This window comes from Piliocolobus tephrosceles, chromosome 6 (genome assembly GCF_002776525.5).
Source record: "Piliocolobus tephrosceles isolate RC106 chromosome 6, ASM277652v3, whole genome shotgun sequence".
NCBI lineage: Eukaryota > Metazoa > Chordata > Mammalia > Primates > Cercopithecidae > Piliocolobus > Piliocolobus tephrosceles.
In genome coordinates this window covers 7,141,808-7,162,616 of record NC_045439.1, presented here as the reverse complement: position 1 = coordinate 7,162,616, position 20,809 = coordinate 7,141,808, and the positions used below count along the sequence as shown (strand labels likewise).

The window sequence follows — 20,809 nt, the reverse complement described above, 5'->3', positions numbered from 1 at the left end:
TATCCCAACCCTGACAGGAGCTCAGTGCCAAGAAGACCGGTACAAGCTGCTCTAACGCCCGAAAACGCCGCGGAGGAGGGAAAGCCGAGCGCCAGGAAAAGCTCCTATTTGCAGCACACCTACCCCCACCGTGTGCCAGGCACTCATCATAAATGTCACAATGACAGATGAGGAAACCGCGGCTCAGAAGGTCAAGTCGCTGCCGGAGGCTGGCAGGGAGCAGGGTGGGGCTCTGACTCGGGCTCTGTTCTTTCCCACACAGCAGCAGACAGCCTTTAAACCCCAAACACCCTGAAAGCCCCTTTCTCCTCACCCCTCCTCAAAACACCCCTCCCAGATAACGGCTTGGCAGCGCCACGTGCTCTTTGCAAACCCTGGAACACCTCTCAGCTCCCCCAACGGACGGGTCCTGTGCTCCCCCAAACCCCCCACAGAGGCAGGGAGGATGCCACAGGCAGGAACCTTAAGAAACATAAAGAATGTAAACCTATAGGCAGCAATGTATCAGAAGCACCACAGCTGCCCTGAGTCAGACCACCGGCTAAAGACCCTGCCTCTGACCAGCTTCACCCCATCCCCACACAGGCCTAAAACAAGCTTCCAAGGACCTCCTCTGTCCACAGCGAATGCTCAGCACGAGCCGGGTCCTGGACCCAGAATGCACACGTCAAGAGCTGGGCTGCCGCCAGCTCACGCTCTGCCCGTTATCCCCATGTCAGACGTCTGCTCCCTCCTCTGGGGGCTCTTTACCTGGGGATCCAGGTGGGGACACCCAGGGCAGAGGAAGGGTCCCAGGTGCTCAGCTCAGTTGCTGAATGAATGAATGAATGCCCTCCGGAAAACAAAGCTTCAGAAACTTCCTCCCTCTACCTTCCCACTTCTCTATCATTTACCAAAAATAAAAAATCACAGTAATTCTCTCCAGATTGACTGTCCTGAGGAAACAGCTGATATGGGGCCCACAGCCTAGTGTGATGATTGACAGAACCCCCCTGCAGTTCCCACCCTGGGATCTCCCTTAAGGGTGGGAGGAACTCTCTTCGGGTCTGTCTCTGGAGTCCCCACTTCTAGAAGCACCTGGTAGCAAGGAAGAGCGGGGACCTGCCTGGGCATTGGGAAGGTTGCTGGTCCTGGGAAAGGCAGGACCGTCAGGGCCACAAGGACCCTCGAGGTCACCTGGACTCCTCTGTGCCTGGACAGCCAAAGCCAGAGGCAGAGTCCAAGAATTAACAGCCACCCACTCACCAGCTACTGGCCAGGGTCAGCAAGGCCCTGGGGACAATAGCAGGTCATGGAGGGATTGGAGGACTCACTGGAGTCCCGGCCGGGAGGCAGAAGCATGGAGGGACAGCCGGCCCGGGGGCCAGGAGCGTGGGCAGCAGCTGGACGGGTTTCCGGAAGCCCGGGCGGAGAAGTGCCCGTGATTCCTAGTCCCCCTCTTAAAATATAAAGACTCAATTATCTCTGAGCAGCTTGCTTTACACATGAATTGACACATTTATTTTACAATACATAACTGAAAGTTATCTGTGTTTCCTTTACTGTTAATCTACACAGAGAAATAATAAACAGGGCTTGTCTACAAAAATGCAACTACTGCAGTCCTCAGAATTCAATTAAGCTAAAATAATTAATGCTCCCACCATATTAAATTACTTTATACATTTGAGCCACTGAAGTTTTATTCTTTAATCTTTCCTTTTTATTAAATAAAAAAAGAAAAGAAAAGTTGGTGCCCAAGTAGGCAGGGAAATAGGAGGAATAGGAGGAACTAGAAAGGCAGGCGCATGGTGTGCTGTTAAAATGGGATGGTCGTCTTCAGCTGACACAGCATGTAGACTGTTTTGTGCCTTTGATTAAAATAACATTTTAAATGCTTTGAACAAACATATCTCTTTAGACTTCTAAGGGATTGTTTTACATATTTCTTCTAGAATGAAGAAATCCATTCGTCCTGTTGCTGAACAGAAAGGCCAAGAATATCTTTCGTCACACATAAAATAAAAATACTGTAGCCTGCTGCAGTATCACAACCCAGAAAAAAAAAAAAAAAAAAAAAAAAAACAGGGGGGCCAGAGGGTGGAAGGATGAGGACAAAGCTGCCTTGGAGATTAACTTTGCCTTTTATGAAATCACATTTAGTCACTTTCTTAAACAAACCTGCCACAGTGATCTGCAGCCTCTCACTGGGAAATGCCTTCAATGTGAAATGAGGATTTGGATGTTTTTGGCAAAAGCAGCAAATCTTTCCATTGAAACATAAATAGGTGGCCCAAGTCTCCCTGGCAAGGCCACCCCTGAAAGATCTATGTGCACTGAGGCCAGGCATTGACACTACAGGTGAAACTGTCCCCGGAACATCAATCAATAAAGACAAAAGGCACCCAGCACCTCTCTGGCCTCGTGGCTCAGCCCGGTGAAGAGACGCTGCTCGGGTGTTCACAGCACTCTGAGAAGCCAGTGTTTACATGCCTGTGGCCTGGACATGTCTCAAAGCCCCTTGCATCTTGGAAAGCTTATGAGACACTTCATGCTAGGGCACCCATCAGAAGGCAAGGCCCAGAGGCCAATCTGGTTCACTGATGCCTCCCCAGTGCCTGGCAGGAGGCTGCAGGAATCTGCATACCACCAGTCTCCCCACAGAAGAGAGGGCTCACTAAGTCCCTTGTACAGGTGAGCAAAGTGAGGCTCAGTGTCACAAAGCTTTGGAGACGTGGGGGAGACAGGTTTGCAGCATTACCCTGACTGCGTCCTGGGTGATGGGTGTTGATGAGTGCCCAAGCCCATCTGTCTCACCCTCCTAGAAGCATCCAAAGCCTGAGTCCCTCCAGAGCCCACGATACCTTCCATGATGGAAGCATGGTAACGATCAATTCACTCGTTTCCCCAGCCAGCCACCTACTTGCATGCCGCAGAGCCAGAGGAGGCCCCTGAGAGAGAAGTGCCACAGGGAAAAAACTGATTAAGAGCCCCTGCTCATCTAATCCTCACACCAGGCCTGCTAGTATTACCATTTCTGTTGACAGATGGGGAAACTGAGGCTCAGACCCATGAAGTGGCTAAACCAAAGTCAACCATCAGGATTTGAAGACTCGTCTGCATAAACTCTGATGCCCATCTTGCTCCAGGACGGGCTGCTGCTTTTTAGGGAACCCAGGCTGGCCAGGCCCTCCTTTCTCCCCCAGGCCTCCTGGGCTCAGAAGTATAAACCAGAAACAAACACTCTGGTTTGCACAGAAAGCAGTGGCTCCCCGGAAGAGGCTCCAGCATGCCATGGTGCTGGCCAAGAGGGCGGGACTTCATGCTAACTCACTGTGGTAAGCAGACCCATGCCTGGGGACAGAGGGGCCCTAGACCTGTTCTCAAGGTGGTAAAACCAGCTGTCCCAGTGGTCGAATGAGTGAGCATGTCAAAGGGCATGTCCAACCTCCCCCAACGGGCACAGTGCTCCAACAAGTTCCCACACCCCTGCCTGGGACCGGCCCCTGGGGTCAGGCAACGTCAGAAGCAACGTCTGAGATCAGGGGGCCTAACTCCTCTTTTCACACATGGGAAACTGAGTCCAGAGAGAAAGGAGAGGGGAGCGAAAAAGCACTCTCATTCCGAAGTGCCCACCAGGTCATGCCGCGTGCAACAGCTCATTAATCCTCACAGCAACCCTAATAGGTGGGTTTCCTTAGCTCCATTTCATAGATGGGCAAACTGACATGTCCAAGTTGTGAAGACAAAATCTAACCCAAGACTGTGTAGCTTCAAAATCAGGGACTAAACCGAGATCAGCAGCAAAGAGAGGGCCAACCAGACTTCCAAATCTTCATTCTGTGCTTCTGACCACCTCTGAATTAGCCCCTGAGACAGAGTCCCCTCACCAAAAGCAAGTAGCCATCAGTCATGTGGACCTCCCCCGAGCCCCAGGCCTGTCTCTTCCTGAAGGTCACCTGGATGGTGGACCCTCAGAAAGGGGGAGTCCTGGCTGGTGGCCCAGAGGCCATCCTGGAAGCCCCTGGGCCTTCCCCTGCACCAGGACACTCAGGCAGAGGGCGTGGGACCCCGGAGGTGGCTTCTGCAGCAACCAGGCAAGCGCAGCATCCCATACCTGCAATGTTCTCCTGCTTGGGACAGATGCCTTTCGTGGGCGAGAGCAGGTGGTCATCTTCGTCGGGGGTGACTTGGATCCCGATCTCCACCGGCTCGGACACTTTCCTGAGCTCAGAGCGTGAGGAGGGCGGCGGGCTGTCCTTGTCCAGGGCCTTGTCATAGCAGGCACCCAAGCTGCCGCCACACTGCTTCCTTTTGTGCTCTATAAAAACCAGGATGTCCCCCAAGGGGAAGTTCATTTGACACTGGCCACAGGTGAGCAGGTCAGGGTCGGGGCCACCCACCATCAGCCCCAGGCCACTTGGCTCCTCTATCTCCAGACCCTCGTCTTCTTCGAGGATGGCAGCCTCCACATGGTCAGCCTCTGCTGGAGACAGAAAGAAGAAAGGGAAGGGGCAGAGAAGATAGAGATGGGCTTAGGCGGTCACAGCACCCGACTTCCGGTCCACCCCATCCCCACCAAGAAGCAGACCCCACTGCTGCTGGCTGCTAGAGCTCACCAGGTCCTCCCTGGGGTTGGGGGCTGGTGAGCATCCCCCACGGGACAGACGGGCACACACTGAGGCTCTAGGAGCAACGTCGTGCCCCCTGGGCATTGCCATGTAAGTAGTGCTGATCTTACTGCATTCTAGTTTATTTTCTGCCAGTTTCTCTCCAACGTAGTATAAGAACACACACGAACACACGTGCAAACACACACACCCTGGCTGCTGACAGCATGAGGTCGTGATATGTCTCTCAAAGTTTCCAGTATCTGAGAATCACCTGGAGGCTTTGAAAAATCCCAAGGTCCAGGCAGCACCCCCCTGACCAATTACCCTGGGAACAAACATGGGAATAGTCTTTCAGACTCCCCAGGTGATTCCAATGGGCAACCAGGACTGAGAACCAGTGAGCTGGAACCCTTTCCCCCTGCTGGGCTAGAGCCCCACCCCTCCCATCCCTTACACCTTCATTCATGCCCTCCCCATTCATGCGAATCCCACTGACATTCCTCTACCTGGGACCTGGAAACACACCAAACTAGAAAACAGAAACCCAGATGGGCGTCTCAGGGTCCGTCCTTAGGAGAGAAGGAAGCCCACATGCTCAGAAAGCAACAAGTGAGTGTCAGGTTCCAAAAAAATATCTCAGGAGAAAGCACTGCAGCAGAAGAGAGGCTGGAACCGGCTTGCAGAGTTGGGAAGCCGGCTCTCCCTGCCAAGCACCCGGGGCCCGGTCAGACTTCCCTTTCTCTGTAGATTTCCCCATACTCATCAACTCCCCACTGTCCTTTTCTGTTTGTTGATTTTATTTTCACTCCCAGAAAAATGAAAGAAAGAAAATTCTCCAGACTCCAAAAGCATTTCTTAGAAGATATCAAACCACACTTTCAATGGACAGTATGTGTTTATATTTCTTTAGCAGCCGATAGATTTCTCTTGGGTTTTTTTTTTTTGTGGGGGGTGGGGAGTAGGGAGCCTAGGACCCAAATATTTGGAAGCTAATAAATGCCTCAAAAAGCAGCAACCTCCTCAAGGGAAAACTGGAAGATTCAGCAGCAGAAAGTGTCATAAATAAAGAGAAGTGGACAGTGTGGAGGTTTCATATTCCCCTCGGGGTCTGAGCAAATTCGGGCTGGAATTTTTTGAGAGCAAATGTCAGTAGTCGTAGAGAAGGCACGAGTGGCAGGGTCTTCAGAGAAGCCAGAGGGCAGCCAAAGGTCTGAAACCCGAGGAGGCAGGTAAATTTGAAGTTGTATGGTATTTAGGAAAGGATAATGAAAACCACAGAGGAACGGGGAGAAGGGATGGGAGGGAGGAAAATACATTCCGTGGCAGTGAAGTTATTGAAGTGCCAGAGCCAAAGAACAGATAATTTAAGGAAAAAATTCTGTGGCATCTCCCATCCTACACATAAATCACTGTTCTCTATTTTCTGAACACGAGCCTATGCAGGGCCTAGGAGAGTCCATGTGTGAAACTGAATATGGAATATACGACGACACGTGACGTACAACGCACACGTATGAACTGTGTGTGGACAGGTAGCAATGTAGGTATCGCTGAGAAGAGAAACTACAATTTGAGATCCCATCTGTGGTTACAGAAAAGCAGACAGAGCCCTCGATGAATTAAATGTAGAATGCATCAGAAATGTGGCAGTACAAAAACGCCCCGCAGACGAGGAAATCCTAAATCTGTTGCCTGCATCTCTCTAACAAAAAGAACCTACAAGGTAAAGAAACAGTCCTCACAAAGCCAGTCCCAGAAACCATTAATTACACTTTAAAAAGAAATAGGAGTTTACTTAAAAAGGGGTTTGAAGACAATGCCACGTAATTAATTTACCAATTTATTTTATGAAAAGATGCTTTGCTATGGTTAAAATGTAATCACAACCTTCCCACCAAACAGAGGTTCTAGGGGAGACTGGATTCCTGTGAACGGTTTGTCAGAATGTAAAAGGTAATTATTTGGTGCCTCTTTTTCCCTTTAATGATCTAACATTGAGCAATACTGTTTATATTGAAAAGCTCGCACCTTTAATTACCAATTACATATACATAATTTCAGAGCCAAAGCAGAGGGCTGTAAAAACAGTTCTTTAGAAATATAAGGATGTATTGTGCGCCATTTTTACAGAAGGTGCTCTAATAAATGGGAGGAGGATGTCAAAATATTGTTTTGTTAAAAAATAGAGAGAGAGGCACAAAAGAAATGAGCTGAAAAGCAAAAAAGGACATAATGAAAATGAGAATTCAAACGAAACAGGGGCGAGGCGCGGTACCTGGTACTATTTTAAATGCCACCCTGTCCAGGCCTGGCAAACTCCTGCATCGAGGGGAGATTTGATAAAAACAAACAACAACAAATCCACAGGGCCAACTTGACCGTCCTTTCTGAGGGCGAAGAGGTTTTCTTGGTTTTTTAAATTTAACCTTCGGTTTTACTTTTTTGTTTGTTTTTTTATTAACTTTTTCAGCCTCGTCCGCCCTCCTGAGTAGTTCTAGCAAGCCTAAATATCTCCTCTCTGCTAGGAGGTTTTCAACTACATAATTTCAAATTCATTTTCTAATTCAAAAGAAACACAGATGAATTTAAAAATTAGCAGAGGTCACACATGCCTGTTCGCAAGCACCTCTCCTTCTCAGCTTCCTCTTTTGCCAAGACTATGTACCAGCACTTTTTCCTTTCTCTCCTTTTTTTTTTTTTTTTATTTTATTTTTGGTAACATCTGGTATTCTTTCCTTTTTTTGGCAGTCTCTGCCTTTTCACTTTCCTCATGCAGCAGCCCTGCGAGCCCCTGTAATTGGGTTTGAAGGTGTCCAAAGCCGTTTGCTGTGCTGCAGCTCTGATTTCTGCGTCAAGTCCTAGCAGCCAACCAACCTGGGAGCCAGGCCCTGCTGGCGTCCCCGAGACAGCCCCAGGATTATCCAGGGCTCCAGGGCTCAGTTCTGAGCTGGGATCTCCACCTCCCAGACCAGAGATCCAACTCACTGCCTCTAAGGGAGTCTGGGAGGAAAAGAAACAGACAAAAACAACCTCCTTCCCCTCCCACTTTCAGCGTTGAAAGTCAAACCCCCTGAGATGACAGGGTGTTCACCCGATTCCAAAGAACAGGGTTTCCTCTCGCCACCACCCCGGCTGTGGGGCTGTGCCTTGGCCTGCTGCGTGCGACACTTCCCAGGAAGGTCGCAAGGTCACCCCCAACATCAGGCAGCAGAGTCACCCCCAGCCCCAAATTTCTGGGTCAGAGTAAAGTGGACCAAGTGGGCCTGAAAGCTCACGTTCAAGGCCTTTGTAGACACCCCCAAAGACTGTGGTTTCATTTCCGCTGGCAAGCTGATACCAAGCTGGGCGTGTAGGGTGCCTGCATAAGTGTGCATGTGTCCCTCCTCAGAACTGTATCGATAATGGAAGAAATAAAAGGAGAAAAACATTTGGCCAAGCCCTAGGAAGGGCAAAGGGACACCCCGCTTTCTCTGCCCTATGGACACCTGAGTGTCCCGGCTCTGCACAGCCTCAGAGAACCAGGCCTCTGTTCTAACAGGCAGAGTGGTCCAACCTGCCACCCAGAGACGAAAAAGCACCAGGAAAAAGACCAATGAAAACAGCCTTTCAAATTCCCAGACCCTACAGACCAGCCTCTCATGCGGTCTTGTCCAGCAAACTCGGGCCTTAAAAAAATAAAGCCAAGATGAGGTTTTCTTCTGAGATGATCTCTGCTTCCATGAAAAGCTCCCCAAGTGTCGGGCAGCCCTGCAGAATATTGCTGCTCTCAATATATTAGGAGCCGAACAAAGTAGAGCAATTGCTAAAATGTTTGACTCATTAAGAGGAAAAATGAATGGATGCAGCAGGCAACTTGTTCAAAAAGCAGATATCAGAGGGCTGAGGTGGATTCTGAAATGCTCAATCCTAAAGTGCAGGGACAAATCTGTATTTACACACACACACACACACACAAACACACGAGTTAGATTTTCTTTTACAACAAAACCACATTTTATTTACAAGGCCAGGCCTCCTCCCAGCTGGTAAATGCATTTAGAAGCAATGAAATCAGGCTTCACAAATAATAATGGACATCGTTGTTAAGTGAAAAGGGAAGCACTTGATCCCAAGACAAACTTCCCCATGCTGGGCTTTGCTGGGAAGGAATTTGAGGCAGAAGACAGAAATGGAAAGACATCGTTAACACAGGCCCAGCCAAGCAGCCAACAAGCCCCCAGCAGCTGCAAGCTTTCAGCAGGGCCTTACCTGGCCAGTGACTCCCCCACACAGAAGGTGCCAAGGGCCCCGCCCTCCCTGTTCCATCTCTAACAACTGCCCATGCACCTGCCCTTAGGGGAACTCCAGCCGAGAGGTCTGCTGCCTGCTGTCCCCAGAGCACGGGGCATGTGCGTGGCTGCCTGCACACACACATGTACATTGCTACATTCACAGCACATGGGCTGCTGCTCCTCCTTACCCTGCATTAATTCAAATCCAACTCTCTTATCTTTAATGGCTAAGCTACAGTCCAGGAGAAACATATACAGAATTATTGTTTCAGTGATGACGACGGGGGTGGGAAGGGGAAGGATGTGGGGGGATGGGTCCCAGGCTCTTAAAATCGTGTGCCACCAACGTCACAACCGCCATCATGATGTGTACGCATGTTTACAAGAAATGTTCAGCATCCATCCGCCTGAGCTCTGCATCCGACTGGAGACTTTACACCTGCTTCCTACGAAGAGGGAGCTCTTGCCAGCAAGCCCATGCTTACCCATAATCTACGAAGAGATCTTTTCATCTCCTCTCCGTGAACACTCGGGGAGGGGCTGGGACTCCAGGCGACACGGAAACGCCACCACACGCACACTCGACGGAACACAACACTTTCTGAGCTGCCATCCATTTTTAATTTATTGGATCCAAGAGAAAATAACAACCGTAGGGAGGGGGGACGAGAAGGGTGGAGGGGGAGAGAGCAGGAATCAATTCTTGGTGGAGAAAATAATCTATGACTAGATGACGCTTAAAGGCACGACAAGAGATTTTATGAAGTTCCCCTAACGGAGGGAATAATGAAGTGCCCGGCAGAGAAGGAAATGGAGATAAGAGGGAGGCAGGTGCCAGGAGGATGTCCACGAGGGGTCTTGAAGGGTTATTAGGGCACAAGGTAGGGGTGGGGACCCTGGGAGGGCACAACCAGGTGGAGTCGGAAGCAGGAAGCATGACCCAGATCACCCCTCTCTGTCCTGACCCTCGACCCTCTCAGTAGACAGTCAGAGGAGTCCAGCCTGCTCCAGCTCAGCTCTGCACCCCCCTGACACCCTCCAAAGGCTGCCTCCCTGGAGGGACAGATGCATACCACAGCCACCACCCCATGAGGTCCTGCCTGCCCCTCCTCAGCTGAGGCACACACCTCGATAGCCATTTCTGTCTTGTGGGAGGGAGGGCAAGGGAAGGCGGCCGGTGCAAAACATGCTTCCCACTGTGGGTTTCCCAGGAAAATGATCAGGGTCCCGCTGACTCTGTCAGCGGGGGAAACTCTGGGCCTGGCCTGCAGGCCAGGAGGTGGGAATTCCAGATCCACGAAGAGGTTTTAGATACAGGGAGAGCGTCACTCCCATACCTCTGGTCTACAGACTCCAGGCGGGAAAGTCGAATGTTTGGGGAGGACCTCCCAGTGTACAGATTGTTTGCAGGACTCCAGTCTGATTTTAGGATGCTGAAGCAGCTCCCTGAAACATTTTCTCAGTTGTTTTATGGAGTCCAACCGCCTTCTCTCCCCCACTCCACACACCTCTCCAGAACCCCAAAAACTGAGCCCAGGAGTCTGGGTCTCCCCAATACAAGAGCAGAAAAAAGAACAAGTGAATAAGGAAAACAGTACTCAGGTATATCCACAGGTCTCAGCCATCACTAAAAGGTTACAAATTAAAGGCTTGACTAATAAAACAGGCGCTTTAGAGAAAAAGAAAAGGAAAAGATTTACCACAATAGCAGTCCTTCTCAACACATTTAGCAGGTTCTATAAAACTGCAAATGCCTTCCATCTTCAGAGCCACAACAGGCTCCTAATGATGTGATATAAAAGCACTCTTTGTGGCCAAATGAAGAGATTTGTTTTTATTTAACGTTATGCTTTTTTCAAAGGTGTGGAAGAAAAGAAGGGCTTCCACACAGGACACTGGACCGCAAGGCTTTAGCTGGAGGAGTTTGGATTATCTGAGGCCAAGAGCAAACAGCAAGGGCAGGAGTACTTTCAACATCTCTTTTCCAAGGTAGGAATTTAAACATGACCCCCACACACACATTTCTTTTTTTAATTCTTAGCAGCGAATCCATTTCTGAGGCACATGTTAATCACAACAATATTGGCATTCAACTTTTCTCGGTCATTTCCGCATGTTGTTTTAGTAGAAAACTCACTAGAACATTTCACAAATGTATTTGTATTTCAGCAGTTCAGCGGGAGGGGGGCATAAAAAAGAAGTTATGTAAAAGAGAGGATTTTTTTTTTCTTTTTTTACTTTGAAGTGACTTAATTTTGTGTGGTCTGGGATTTCATTACAGTAAAATAGTTCAGGCTGGCTAATTCAACACCCAAGTAAATTATCAGCTGCCACATGAAAACGAAAAAAGACTGAATTTCTTGAATTTCAGCAACTGCACAAAAGACTTGCATATGTCAAAATGCTGGACCAACGTCCCGTGAATGTGGCACCATTCATCGAGCCTCCATCTAGTGTCACTTTTGCCAGTAAAAAACGAGGCTGCTTTGCTCACCCTCCTCACTGGCTTGTGCAGAAGAAGCAAGAAATGTGTCCTTCTCTTTCCACGCATCTCCAAATAGCCTGCTCTCGGCACTTTTTACCCACGTCCTGGGAAACCTACTGCTCAAGGGAGGCAGTCAGCACACGGCGTCTCTTGGGGAGGGATGGAGAAACGGGGGGACTGAGCCTGAGCACATCTCCCTGACATTTGGCTCCCTGGGACCGGAAGGAAGCTGAGTGGGATCAGCGAGTAGGGACAGGACAGAGCGCCCAGGACCTCAGACCGAATGGTGTGAGTCAAAAGAGTGTCGCAAAGTGACAAAGCATACTCACGGCAGCTGGATGATACAGACATTCATTCCTAGTGTCTTCTGTGCCCCTCCCCATTAATAAATACAAAAGTGTGTCTATAGCTAACACCATCTTCAGAGAAGTATGCTCTGAGGGTATCAATAACTCAAGCATGTGGTTCAGGGTACAGCCCCCAAAGAGCATTTACTTTCTCCTTGTCCTCCCCAGATGTGAAGCCAGCATTAACTTAGAGGCCAAAGTCCTTGGAGAGTTTCAGCTAAAGGTGAGGCCTAACCAGGCAGCCAGAGGGTCCACCCTTAAGCCATGGGAGATGAAGGAGAGTCTCCAAGGGACAAGAACTTGACCCCCTCCCATTCCCTCCCCCATATATTTTTTTCCTGCATTGTCTTATCTATGATCTGTGTTTAGTTACAGCTTGTGAAACTCCCCTGAGTTCTAAGGCAAAGGATTGGAGATTACTAAACTGATTTTTTAACGGTTGTCTGCAGCTCAGAGACCACCGCCCAGCCCAAGACTTCGAGCTGACGGTGCCTTTTCATCTCTGAGTGGTCCAGTAAGCTCGCTGCCACTACATGCTTACAACTGGCTCGATTCAAACATTAAATGAAGTAGAGAAATAATCAGATAAATTGCTGGCCCTCTGTACTGGAGAGTGAAGGCTCTTTCTCCAGCTGATGACAGCACTAGGCTTTTGTCTGACCTAATTTATTTCTCTTTTAGGTTAGAATAAAGCACTCTTTCCTGTCTCAGAGTAACCTCTTCTACTCATATATTGAACTCTAGCATAAGACTCAGGGTACAGTCTGCAGATTTCTTGAACTTGGGAAAGAAGACATTATAAATCCAGAAATCCTATGATCAAAAGCACATATATTCCCCATCACTAAATTACATGTTTAGGGGAGAAATCGTCTCATTAAAAACCATCCCTAAAGGACAACTGTTTGGGGTGAAAGATGTGATCAACACTGACTCTAGCAATCACATACTCTTTCCAAACAAAGTTTTACATGTAATTTGAGTTGGCATTTTAAATCTTTGGGGAACGGTACTATTTCCCTTAGTACAGTGGGAACATTACCTAATAAATGGAATTGAGAATCCAAGTGTTATAAAATTTGAGCTAAAAGGATTTCCATTCATCAAGCTGTTTTAGGTACACGACTCCCAAAAGCAGCAACTCTCGACTGTTCCCTGGGTCTGTGACATACAAGACAGAAATGAGCAGTACACCTTCCCCAAAATGATGTGCAGTCTTCCCAGACCTACGGAGCAGTATTTTCAGAACGTCAAGACCATGGACAAATCAGGGAAAACACACCCATTCAAAACTCACAATTTTAATTGTTAAAAAAGAAAGAAAGAAAATCAAAGAAAAAGAAAATGCCCCCATCTGCGAAGTGAGGGCTTGTAAATCAATGGCGATAGCTTGAAAATAGATTTCTCAAACTTATATTCTCATTTTGTCCTGCACGAATCTCTGCTGGAAAATCAATATTACAACTTCACACTTAAGACATTTTGCAGCAACGTAAACTGCCGCCGCTGCTGATGGAAGCCCGTTCCTAGCCCATTGTAGCGAAGGCGCCAAGCCCATGACACGGGCACCGAGCTCCCCCTAGCTGCCAAGTGGCGCTAGGCGCGGCTCGGCGTTTCAGCTTGCCATCAACCAAAAGCCAATTCAACTGAAAGTTTATTTTGGAAAGTATTTTATCACAACAAGCAACAGAGAATGCAAAGCAATCGAGATAGGAGATGAAAAGGGGATAAGTAAAGGCTGGTGCAAGCCGTGTTCTAAGCTATAAGACAGTGCCAAGAACTCGATTCTGAGAAGGCGCTAGAAACTGGTATCTGTAAACGACTGTTTTCTGTGCTTCCGTCTCACCTGAGACATAATTCTAATTATTCTCAAATGCACCCAAAGTTGGCCTTCCCTTGGGTTGAGTAAGACCCATTTGGCCCTCCGCACTGGTCACTGACGCAACACACCCAACCAGTTAACCCCAGCCTCGATGTCGTTAAGGCCAGCTTCACAAAAGCAACTGTATTCACCCCAGCACTTCAGAAATGACTAGTTTTCTGTTACGAAATATTTCAAAGGCCAGACAAAAAATCGCCAAGGCCAGGCACAGGCAGATAGCAACTTCCCCATCAAAAAAGAAAAAGAAAAAGAAAAAAGAATAAAAGAAAATAAATATGCATATATACATCATATCATTCAGGTAGGGAAAAAAAAAAGACCCTTTTAAAATATTAGGGGTTGTTAAAATATGCTCACTGCTGTTTTCTCTCAGGTGTGAATTACAAATGAATAAAATCAGCCTGGCATAACACCTTTGATGAACACATTTTTATTCTCCCGTTGAATCAGAGCAGCTGACTTATATCACACTTCTAATGATATGGGGTTCCCTTCTGTGCAGAAGGGAGAGGAACTTCACTCCCCCCACCAACTAACCAGAAAAAAAAAAAAAGAGGGTTATGTCTTATGAAATTTATCGGAGGCCCAATTTTGAAAGACATGTGGACCATGGGAGATATATTATACCCTGGGGAGTCAAGATCATTGTGAACGCCGCCGCCTTCAAAACATATAGCTACAGCAAAATCTAATTTAAAAGGCAACCATGGAATTAACAGTTAGCCTAACTTTTGCATTGAATATTGGGTCTCTAGTTGTTTTACAAAATGGTGAATTCATACGGAAAATTACTAATCTTCCTAGGAAACCTGTTGGTGGGTTATTGAGAAAATCATCTTGATTGGGATTACGCAGTTTACCGTGGACATCTTATTTTCCTTGGTCTCTTCAGAAAGCATCAAGCTCCTTCTCGGGCTTAAGCACTCTTGCCTTCACCCTGGCCCTGTCTGGCACAGCGGCCTCTGGCCCTTTCCTCTCCCTGGTCAGTCGATCCCCCTTAACCTCCCCTCGGCACGATTGCCACTGTGTTGTTTTGTTGTTTGTTTTTTTTTATTAATAGCTGTGTCTGTCCTCTGCTTTTAAAAGCCATATCCATCTGGGTCAAACATTTTGAAGCAAACCAGAAGCCCAGGTTTCCATCACCAGCTGTCTCTCACTCTTTTTTACCTCACTCCTCTTGTCCCTGGTCCTGTCTGTAAATTTAACTAGCTCATTATGGAGCCCTTCTCAGACGCTCCCTCCCCCCCCTCCCTCCCCCCCCCCTCCCCCCCCCGCCCGCCACCCACCCACAAAGACCATGCATGCTATTTGTGTGCCCTCCTGTTTCCCAGGCCATCAGTTATTTGCAGTTGCATCATCCCTGAAGGACCTGAGGCTGCTGCCCCACAGGCCTGGGAGCTGCCACCCCACTGATAAAGATGGACCATGTTTTAAGGGGTATCTTTTGCATTTAAAAACTAAAATGTGAACCCCAAGTGGAGGCTGCGACAGCACCCGCTTTGCCAGCCAGGGCTCCAAAGCACCCTGAGTCCACGGCTCTTGCATCATTTGTGGAGAGGCACCTCCAGAGGCCACAGAGGCTAAAGTGCACCCCATTCCTGCCTTTCCCCTGCTTGCACTCCCACCTCCCTCCCGGGTGACACAGGACAGACGAAAAGCCAGCTGCTTTTGGATAATAAATAGCCTTGTCTGAAAACTGGTTGGACCACTCTCCTAGCTTAAACCCGTACACATAGCCTGGGCTCCGTGTACCCCTCCAAGGCAGGCGGGCTTTCCTTTGCCCTCTGGTCTCCTTCCCCTTTTTCTCCTCACCTCTCTTCTCCTTTGCCTCTCTCTTTTCCCTCCCTGCCACTGCTCCAGTGTCAGCTGGCTTTCCCCAGCGCAGCTCTGAGCAAGGCTGAGTGAGACAGGGAACAAATGAAGGATGGGAAAGTGCTGCACCAGGCACCCCTCACCCTCATGCCCAGCTGCCACCAGTGGTCTGGCCAGGGCTCTCGCCTGATGTCCCAGGAATGCCAGGAGAGGGACAGCCAAAGCAAAGCGAACCTACCTGCTTCTTCCCCTTACACACAACTGCAACCACTCCTGGCTCGCCGCTGCTGCCAGCTTGGCAGTGCACCCCCATTCACTCCCCCTTCCCCGCCCCCCCCCCCCATTCCCCCTCCTCAAAAACAACCCTTGCAATTATACAGAGGCTACGTGGGGCAAATTGCCTCCTGGAGAAATTAAGCCTCTGCAAGTATAGACGTTTTAACAACCACCCCATCTAAAGGGGGAAGGGTGTAGAATAAGCGATTGCTGTGGCTTGGTAAAGGATCGAAATGTCAACTGGCAAAAAAGACCTTGATCAAACCAAGCTCAAATCTGGCTGCAAAACATTTTGTTTTAAACGCAGCCGGCGAGTCTTCTTTGATGTTACAATGGTGAAAAATAAAAGAGAAGTCCTCTTCCCTCCCTCCAAAGAGGCATCCCTCTCCCAAGAAGAATCCCACTTTAATTTCTATTCCCCCCCAAAAAAATCATAATAAATCCACAAATTCTTACTAATGTATCTGCTGTAACAAAGGAGAGATGGCAACAGCAATTGCTCCGAGCAGATGGCTCCTATGCTGGGTTTTCAGGGGAGGGGAGAACCCCTTTATATATTTATTTATTTATTTAAATTTTTAAAAATATAACATAAATATTCGGCTCTCGGCCGCCCCGCAGCCAGTCCTCTGCGGCGGCTGGGCGCGCAGCCCTCTCTAGCTCCGCGCGGGCAGCCCGGCCCCAGCCCGGCGAGGTGCGCGGCGGATTGCAGGCATACAACCTGCCCGCGGTCTCGATGGCACCCAGAGGATGTTTTATTTTTAATGCAATGGAAAAAAAAAAAAAAAAGGGAACGGCGACCCAGGCACCGCGAGAGAAAGAACGGCGGGGAAATGTTCGCGCGCAGCGAAGAAGCGGCCCCGCGGGCTGCGGCGGGCGGGGAGCGCGGCGATGCCACCTTCCCGGTTCAAGTGTGCGGGGACCCGAAGCGGGCTCCCCTGCAAACACCGTACCTGGCCCGCTCGCGCTCGCTTTTCCCCTCTGCTAAATAAACCCAACAGGGACGGTGGAAGCTGCTGCTTGTCTTGCCCCGCTGCCTGACTTTGCCCGCCCAGCCACATGCTTGAAATCTACACGATTTCAGCCGGTGGATTTCCACTGCGACCTGCCTTGTTTATTTAGATAGGAAAGATGAAAGATACTGAGATAGAAAGATGGATACGAGATTGATGGGTCTCCTTTTTCTTCTTTTTTTTTTTTTTTTTTTCTTTTACTATTTTACGAGCGCATCACTCTCTTCCCACTCCTGACAACCTTTTTTTTTTTTTCTCGTGGCGGGGATTTTTCACCAACCCCAATCCCCCCACCTTTTTTGAAGTAGGGGAAAGAAGACAAGATCATCCCAGGAGACAGACGGAGGTGGGGAAATGGGGGGTGGGGAGGGGGGCTTGAGCCCTGCAAACAGCCGCGCAGCTGGATTATTTTGCAAATAGCAGGAGGAGGGGAGAGAAAGGCGGCAGCGGAATCCTAGGACCGGCGTGGCCGGCACCCTGCTGGGCCGGGCGCAGGGACCGGGAACCCAGAGCCGGCTGCCGCCCCTGGCCCTACGGCTCCCCCAGCCGGAGCGCACCCCGCTCTCCTCCGCCCGCGCCGTCAGCGCGGACCCACGCGCTCGCCAACTTTTCCCCACTTCCCGGCTCCCCCCTCCCCCTCCGCTCCCCCAGCCCCCTCCCCCTTCTCTCCAAACCCCGCCACCAGCGCCGCCGCCGCCACACACGCCGCTCGGAGGGGCGAGCGTCCAGCCGGGCTCGGCGCGCACACACACACTCCTCTAGCCTGCACGCCCCCTCCCCGGCCCGGAGCCGGCTCCGCAGGCCCCCGAGCCCGAGGCGCGTCCGGCTGCTCGGCGCCCCAACTCCCCCGGCTGCAAAGAAACTTTCCTATGGCCCCCGCCCCCCGCCATGCTTCAGGCCGACGCCGTTGACTCTGCCAGCCAGCGGGCGGCCCCGGCGCCTGGCCCGGCTCGGCTGTTCCGGGCTCCGTGTCCCCAGCCCCAGGCGCCCGGAGCCCCATCTCCGGCCCCTCGCGCGCACTCCGCAGACACTTACGGGTGATGAGCTCCCTCTGGGACAAGTGCTGCGGGTTGCCCTGTTTGCGGCGGGACATTGCCCCGGCATCTATTCTGGCATCGCCCGGAGAGCTGCACTGATGGGGGGAGCCGGGGGAGGGGGTCCGAGCCGCTGCCGCTGCCGCCGCGCCGCTGCCGCCGCCGCCGCCGCCGCCGCCGCGCCGCCTCCTCTGCCCGGGTTGGTGTTTTTTTTCCCTTCCTCTCTTGCCCTCTCTTCCTCCTCCTCTTCTTCTTTATTTTGCTCTTTCTTCTATGCTGTTTTTTGTTTTGTTTGCAAAAAGAAAAAAAGGGGAAGAAAAGCAAGAAAAACCTTTCGATCTAAAATAAGAAAAAGAGGCAAAAAAAAAAAAAAACTGCTGTTGCTTTCCGCGGACTGGCTGGTTTCTTTAAAAATATATTCTTTCGAAGGAAAAAAAAATATCTTACACTTCTTCAAACTGCTTGGCCTCTTGCACTTGCAAATGTCTTCTTGAACTTAAACTGGATTTTGCACCGGCTCCTGACACTTTCTTTCAGGGTCTGGTAGGTGGAAAGCGCACTTCTACCAGGAGGGGAAAAGAAAAAAAAAAAAAATGCAAACAAATTTAAAAAAAAAGAAGAAGAAGAAGAAAAAGCAAAGGAAAAAAAAAGCAAAGAAAACTTGGGGACTTGTCTCGTACCCTCTCACCCCGCCCCCTCAAAAAACCCAAAGCAATGTAAAACTGCCCCGGTTCGGTTGTTTCTGGGTTTTTCTGCGGGCTGCCTGTTTTTGTTTTTTGTTTTTTTTTTTCTCGGAGACTGACCCTTCCGAGGCTCTGGGGGGACACCAAGAGAGGCTCCTTCCCAGTTCACCTGGCAGGCTGGCGCCGGCCGGAGGGGCTGCCGAGTCCCCGCGAGCGCTCCCCAGCGCTCCCCTGGCGCCGCGGGCCCGGGGGGAGCGGGGCGGAGGGGCGGCTCGCCCAGTGCGCCTGGGTCGGTGCGGGCGCAGACTGGGAGCTATAGATTGCAACGTGAAGATGGCGGAGTCCGGGTTCTCTGGGAGCTCTCGGTCTCTCTATGGCTGGGGCTGCCTCTGTACAATGGGATAAAATTCAAGTTCAAGTGCGGACGTGACGTTTAATCTGCACTAGAGACAAAAAGACCCAGAGAGTCGGAGCACTGGGGGCGACTAGCGGTGGCTTTTTAACATTGTACCCTGTAAGAGAACAAGAAAGCACACACAGAGACACACCGCGCGCGCGCGCACACTCACATACACACACACAGTCGCCGGTTGCGCACACCCGCAGCCCAAGCCGGACACACGTGGAAACCGCGTTTTTGTGCGCTCCTCAGCTCCCCCCAGCCCCGGCTGCGCAAAAGCAGGAGGGGGTTGGGGGGGGGGGACACTGGGCAGCGTATTTTTAAAAAAAAGAAAAATCGTCCTTATATCGCCTCCCTCCTGGGAGCAGGACCCCCTGAGAAGGGGGCCGGGGTACTGTGTGAGTGAACTAAATTGAATCAATGCAAGTCTCCACCCGCCCAAAAGCTCTTTCGGACTTGGACTTTGGGGTGGGGGCGTGGACTGTGGAAAAGGGTTGGGGTCGACATGGGAGTTGGGGGACAGTAAGAATTGCTTCGCTTCCGTGGAAAAGTCGCTTGGAAGTTTTTACTTTTGTTTTATGGTCGCGGGCGGGGGCGGGGTGGTGGATGTTGGAGTTCAACTTCCAAAAAGTGTCTCCATATAAATCCTGGTATTACAGACTCTGGGCGGGTGAGGAAGACAAAATAAACGACACTAAAAGAACAGAATCAAGAACACGTGAGGGGGTGAGACGTGTTTGAGACCTTGTTGAGTCCCATTTGGAAAAGGATTTTCACTCAAATCTCTGTCCCCTCCCCTCACCTTACCCCCATTAACTTCTAGGGGTCAAACACGGCCCCACCCCCTAAACCGGGTCTATGGCAAGCGAGAGGGTAAAGGGACCGGGGCGCTCCACGTGGGAGAGGGACTTGGACTTGCCGGCCCAGGAGTAGGTGTGGCCAGATCTCCGCAGATACTCGGGTGGGTGACTCCAGGAGGCGCCCCTGACAATCACCGCAACCTGAAAGTCACACCCCGCCCCCTGCGCTCCTCGGCCCAGGGTAGGACTTGGAAATGCCTGTCAGACTGGGAAGGACGCAGCTGCCTTGTCAGCCGTTTGATCTCCAGCCGGCGAGGACAAGAGGAGTTGTGGGGCCTGTCCGTGGCCCGGGGACAAGGCCGGACCACGGCCCCCGTGGACACCCCCCATTCCCCAGGCTGCGGCCAACTTTGTGAATTTGATGACCTGGCCTCCAGGGCTGGGCGTGCCACGCGGCTGGCCTCCTCTCCATTCTCAGGGTTTCTCCGGAGGCGGCCAGGGCGGGTCGGGGCCTGGCTCCCGCTGGGCTTCGCGGGCGAGTCCAGCTGCACCCACCCCACTCCGCCCCCAGGCCTGGCTCCGGCGGCTTCACCCGGACGCATAGCGAGGCCGTGACGCCTCCGGGGGCGCCGCCTCCCTCGGAGCCTTTTCCTCGGGGGGCACACGGGGGTTTTTGTTTTTGTCCCGAAGGTCTTGGGTGGGGCGATGGCACCAACAATTTAACAGCGCCCAGCGTCCGTGCGCGAGAATGGAAAGAGATCCTTTCCAGTCCCATACCCTAAAAAATATAACAATAAAATGTGCCCTGGCTTGCAGTTCTGTAAACTGTGGGCTCCAGGGTGGGCGGACGCGAGGCCGAGCGGACGGAGACCGTGGGCGGGGCGCGGACTTGCACCTCCTCGCCCTGGCCAGGCAGGCTGCACCCGGTTGCCCATCCCCAATACCCCACCTCCACGTGGTCCAAAGTCTAGAAGGGCCTCCCTCTTCTGCCATCCCTCTCACTGCAAAAATCTTTCCAGGAAAGTGGCTTAAGTAAGAAAAATATGCCCTCACCCACCTTTAATAAACTTATTAAGACATTCAGAAACTGGCCATCCCTACTTGCGCGGACTCTAAATTTGAAAGATCAGCTCGCGCTCTCGTTCTGAGAACTGGCGATGTGAAGCCCAGAGAGGGTGAGCATTTTGCCCTAGGACACACAGCGCATCAGGGAC

The 20,809-nt window shown here is 50.8% G+C and overlaps 1 protein-coding gene across 6 annotated transcripts in view; it reads right to left on the bottom strand.

Moving 5' to 3' along the window:
- Positions 1-18,797, bottom strand: part of BCL11B (BAF chromatin remodeling complex subunit BCL11B) — a 103,106-nt gene extending 84,309 nt beyond the window's left edge. For 2 of the 6 annotated variants that reach the window (XM_023205595.3, XM_023205597.3), the window contains exons 1-4: positions 18,565-18,797; positions 18,160-18,274; positions 17,714-17,988; positions 4,097-4,462 (exon numbers count right to left, since the gene is read on the bottom strand). In XM_023205595.3, coding sequence (XP_023061363.1) covers positions 4,097-4,462; positions 17,714-17,771 — 424 coding nt within the window. In that variant the 5' untranslated portion in view covers positions 17,772-17,988; positions 18,160-18,274; positions 18,565-18,797. Of the gene's footprint in view, positions 1-4,096; positions 4,466-17,713; positions 17,989-18,159; positions 18,275-18,564 lie in introns of all 6 variants that reach the window. The other 4 variants (XM_023205598.3, XM_023205599.3, XM_023205594.3 and 1 more) reach the window with 3 other exon arrangements.
- Positions 18,798-20,809: the final 2,012 nt, after the last annotated feature.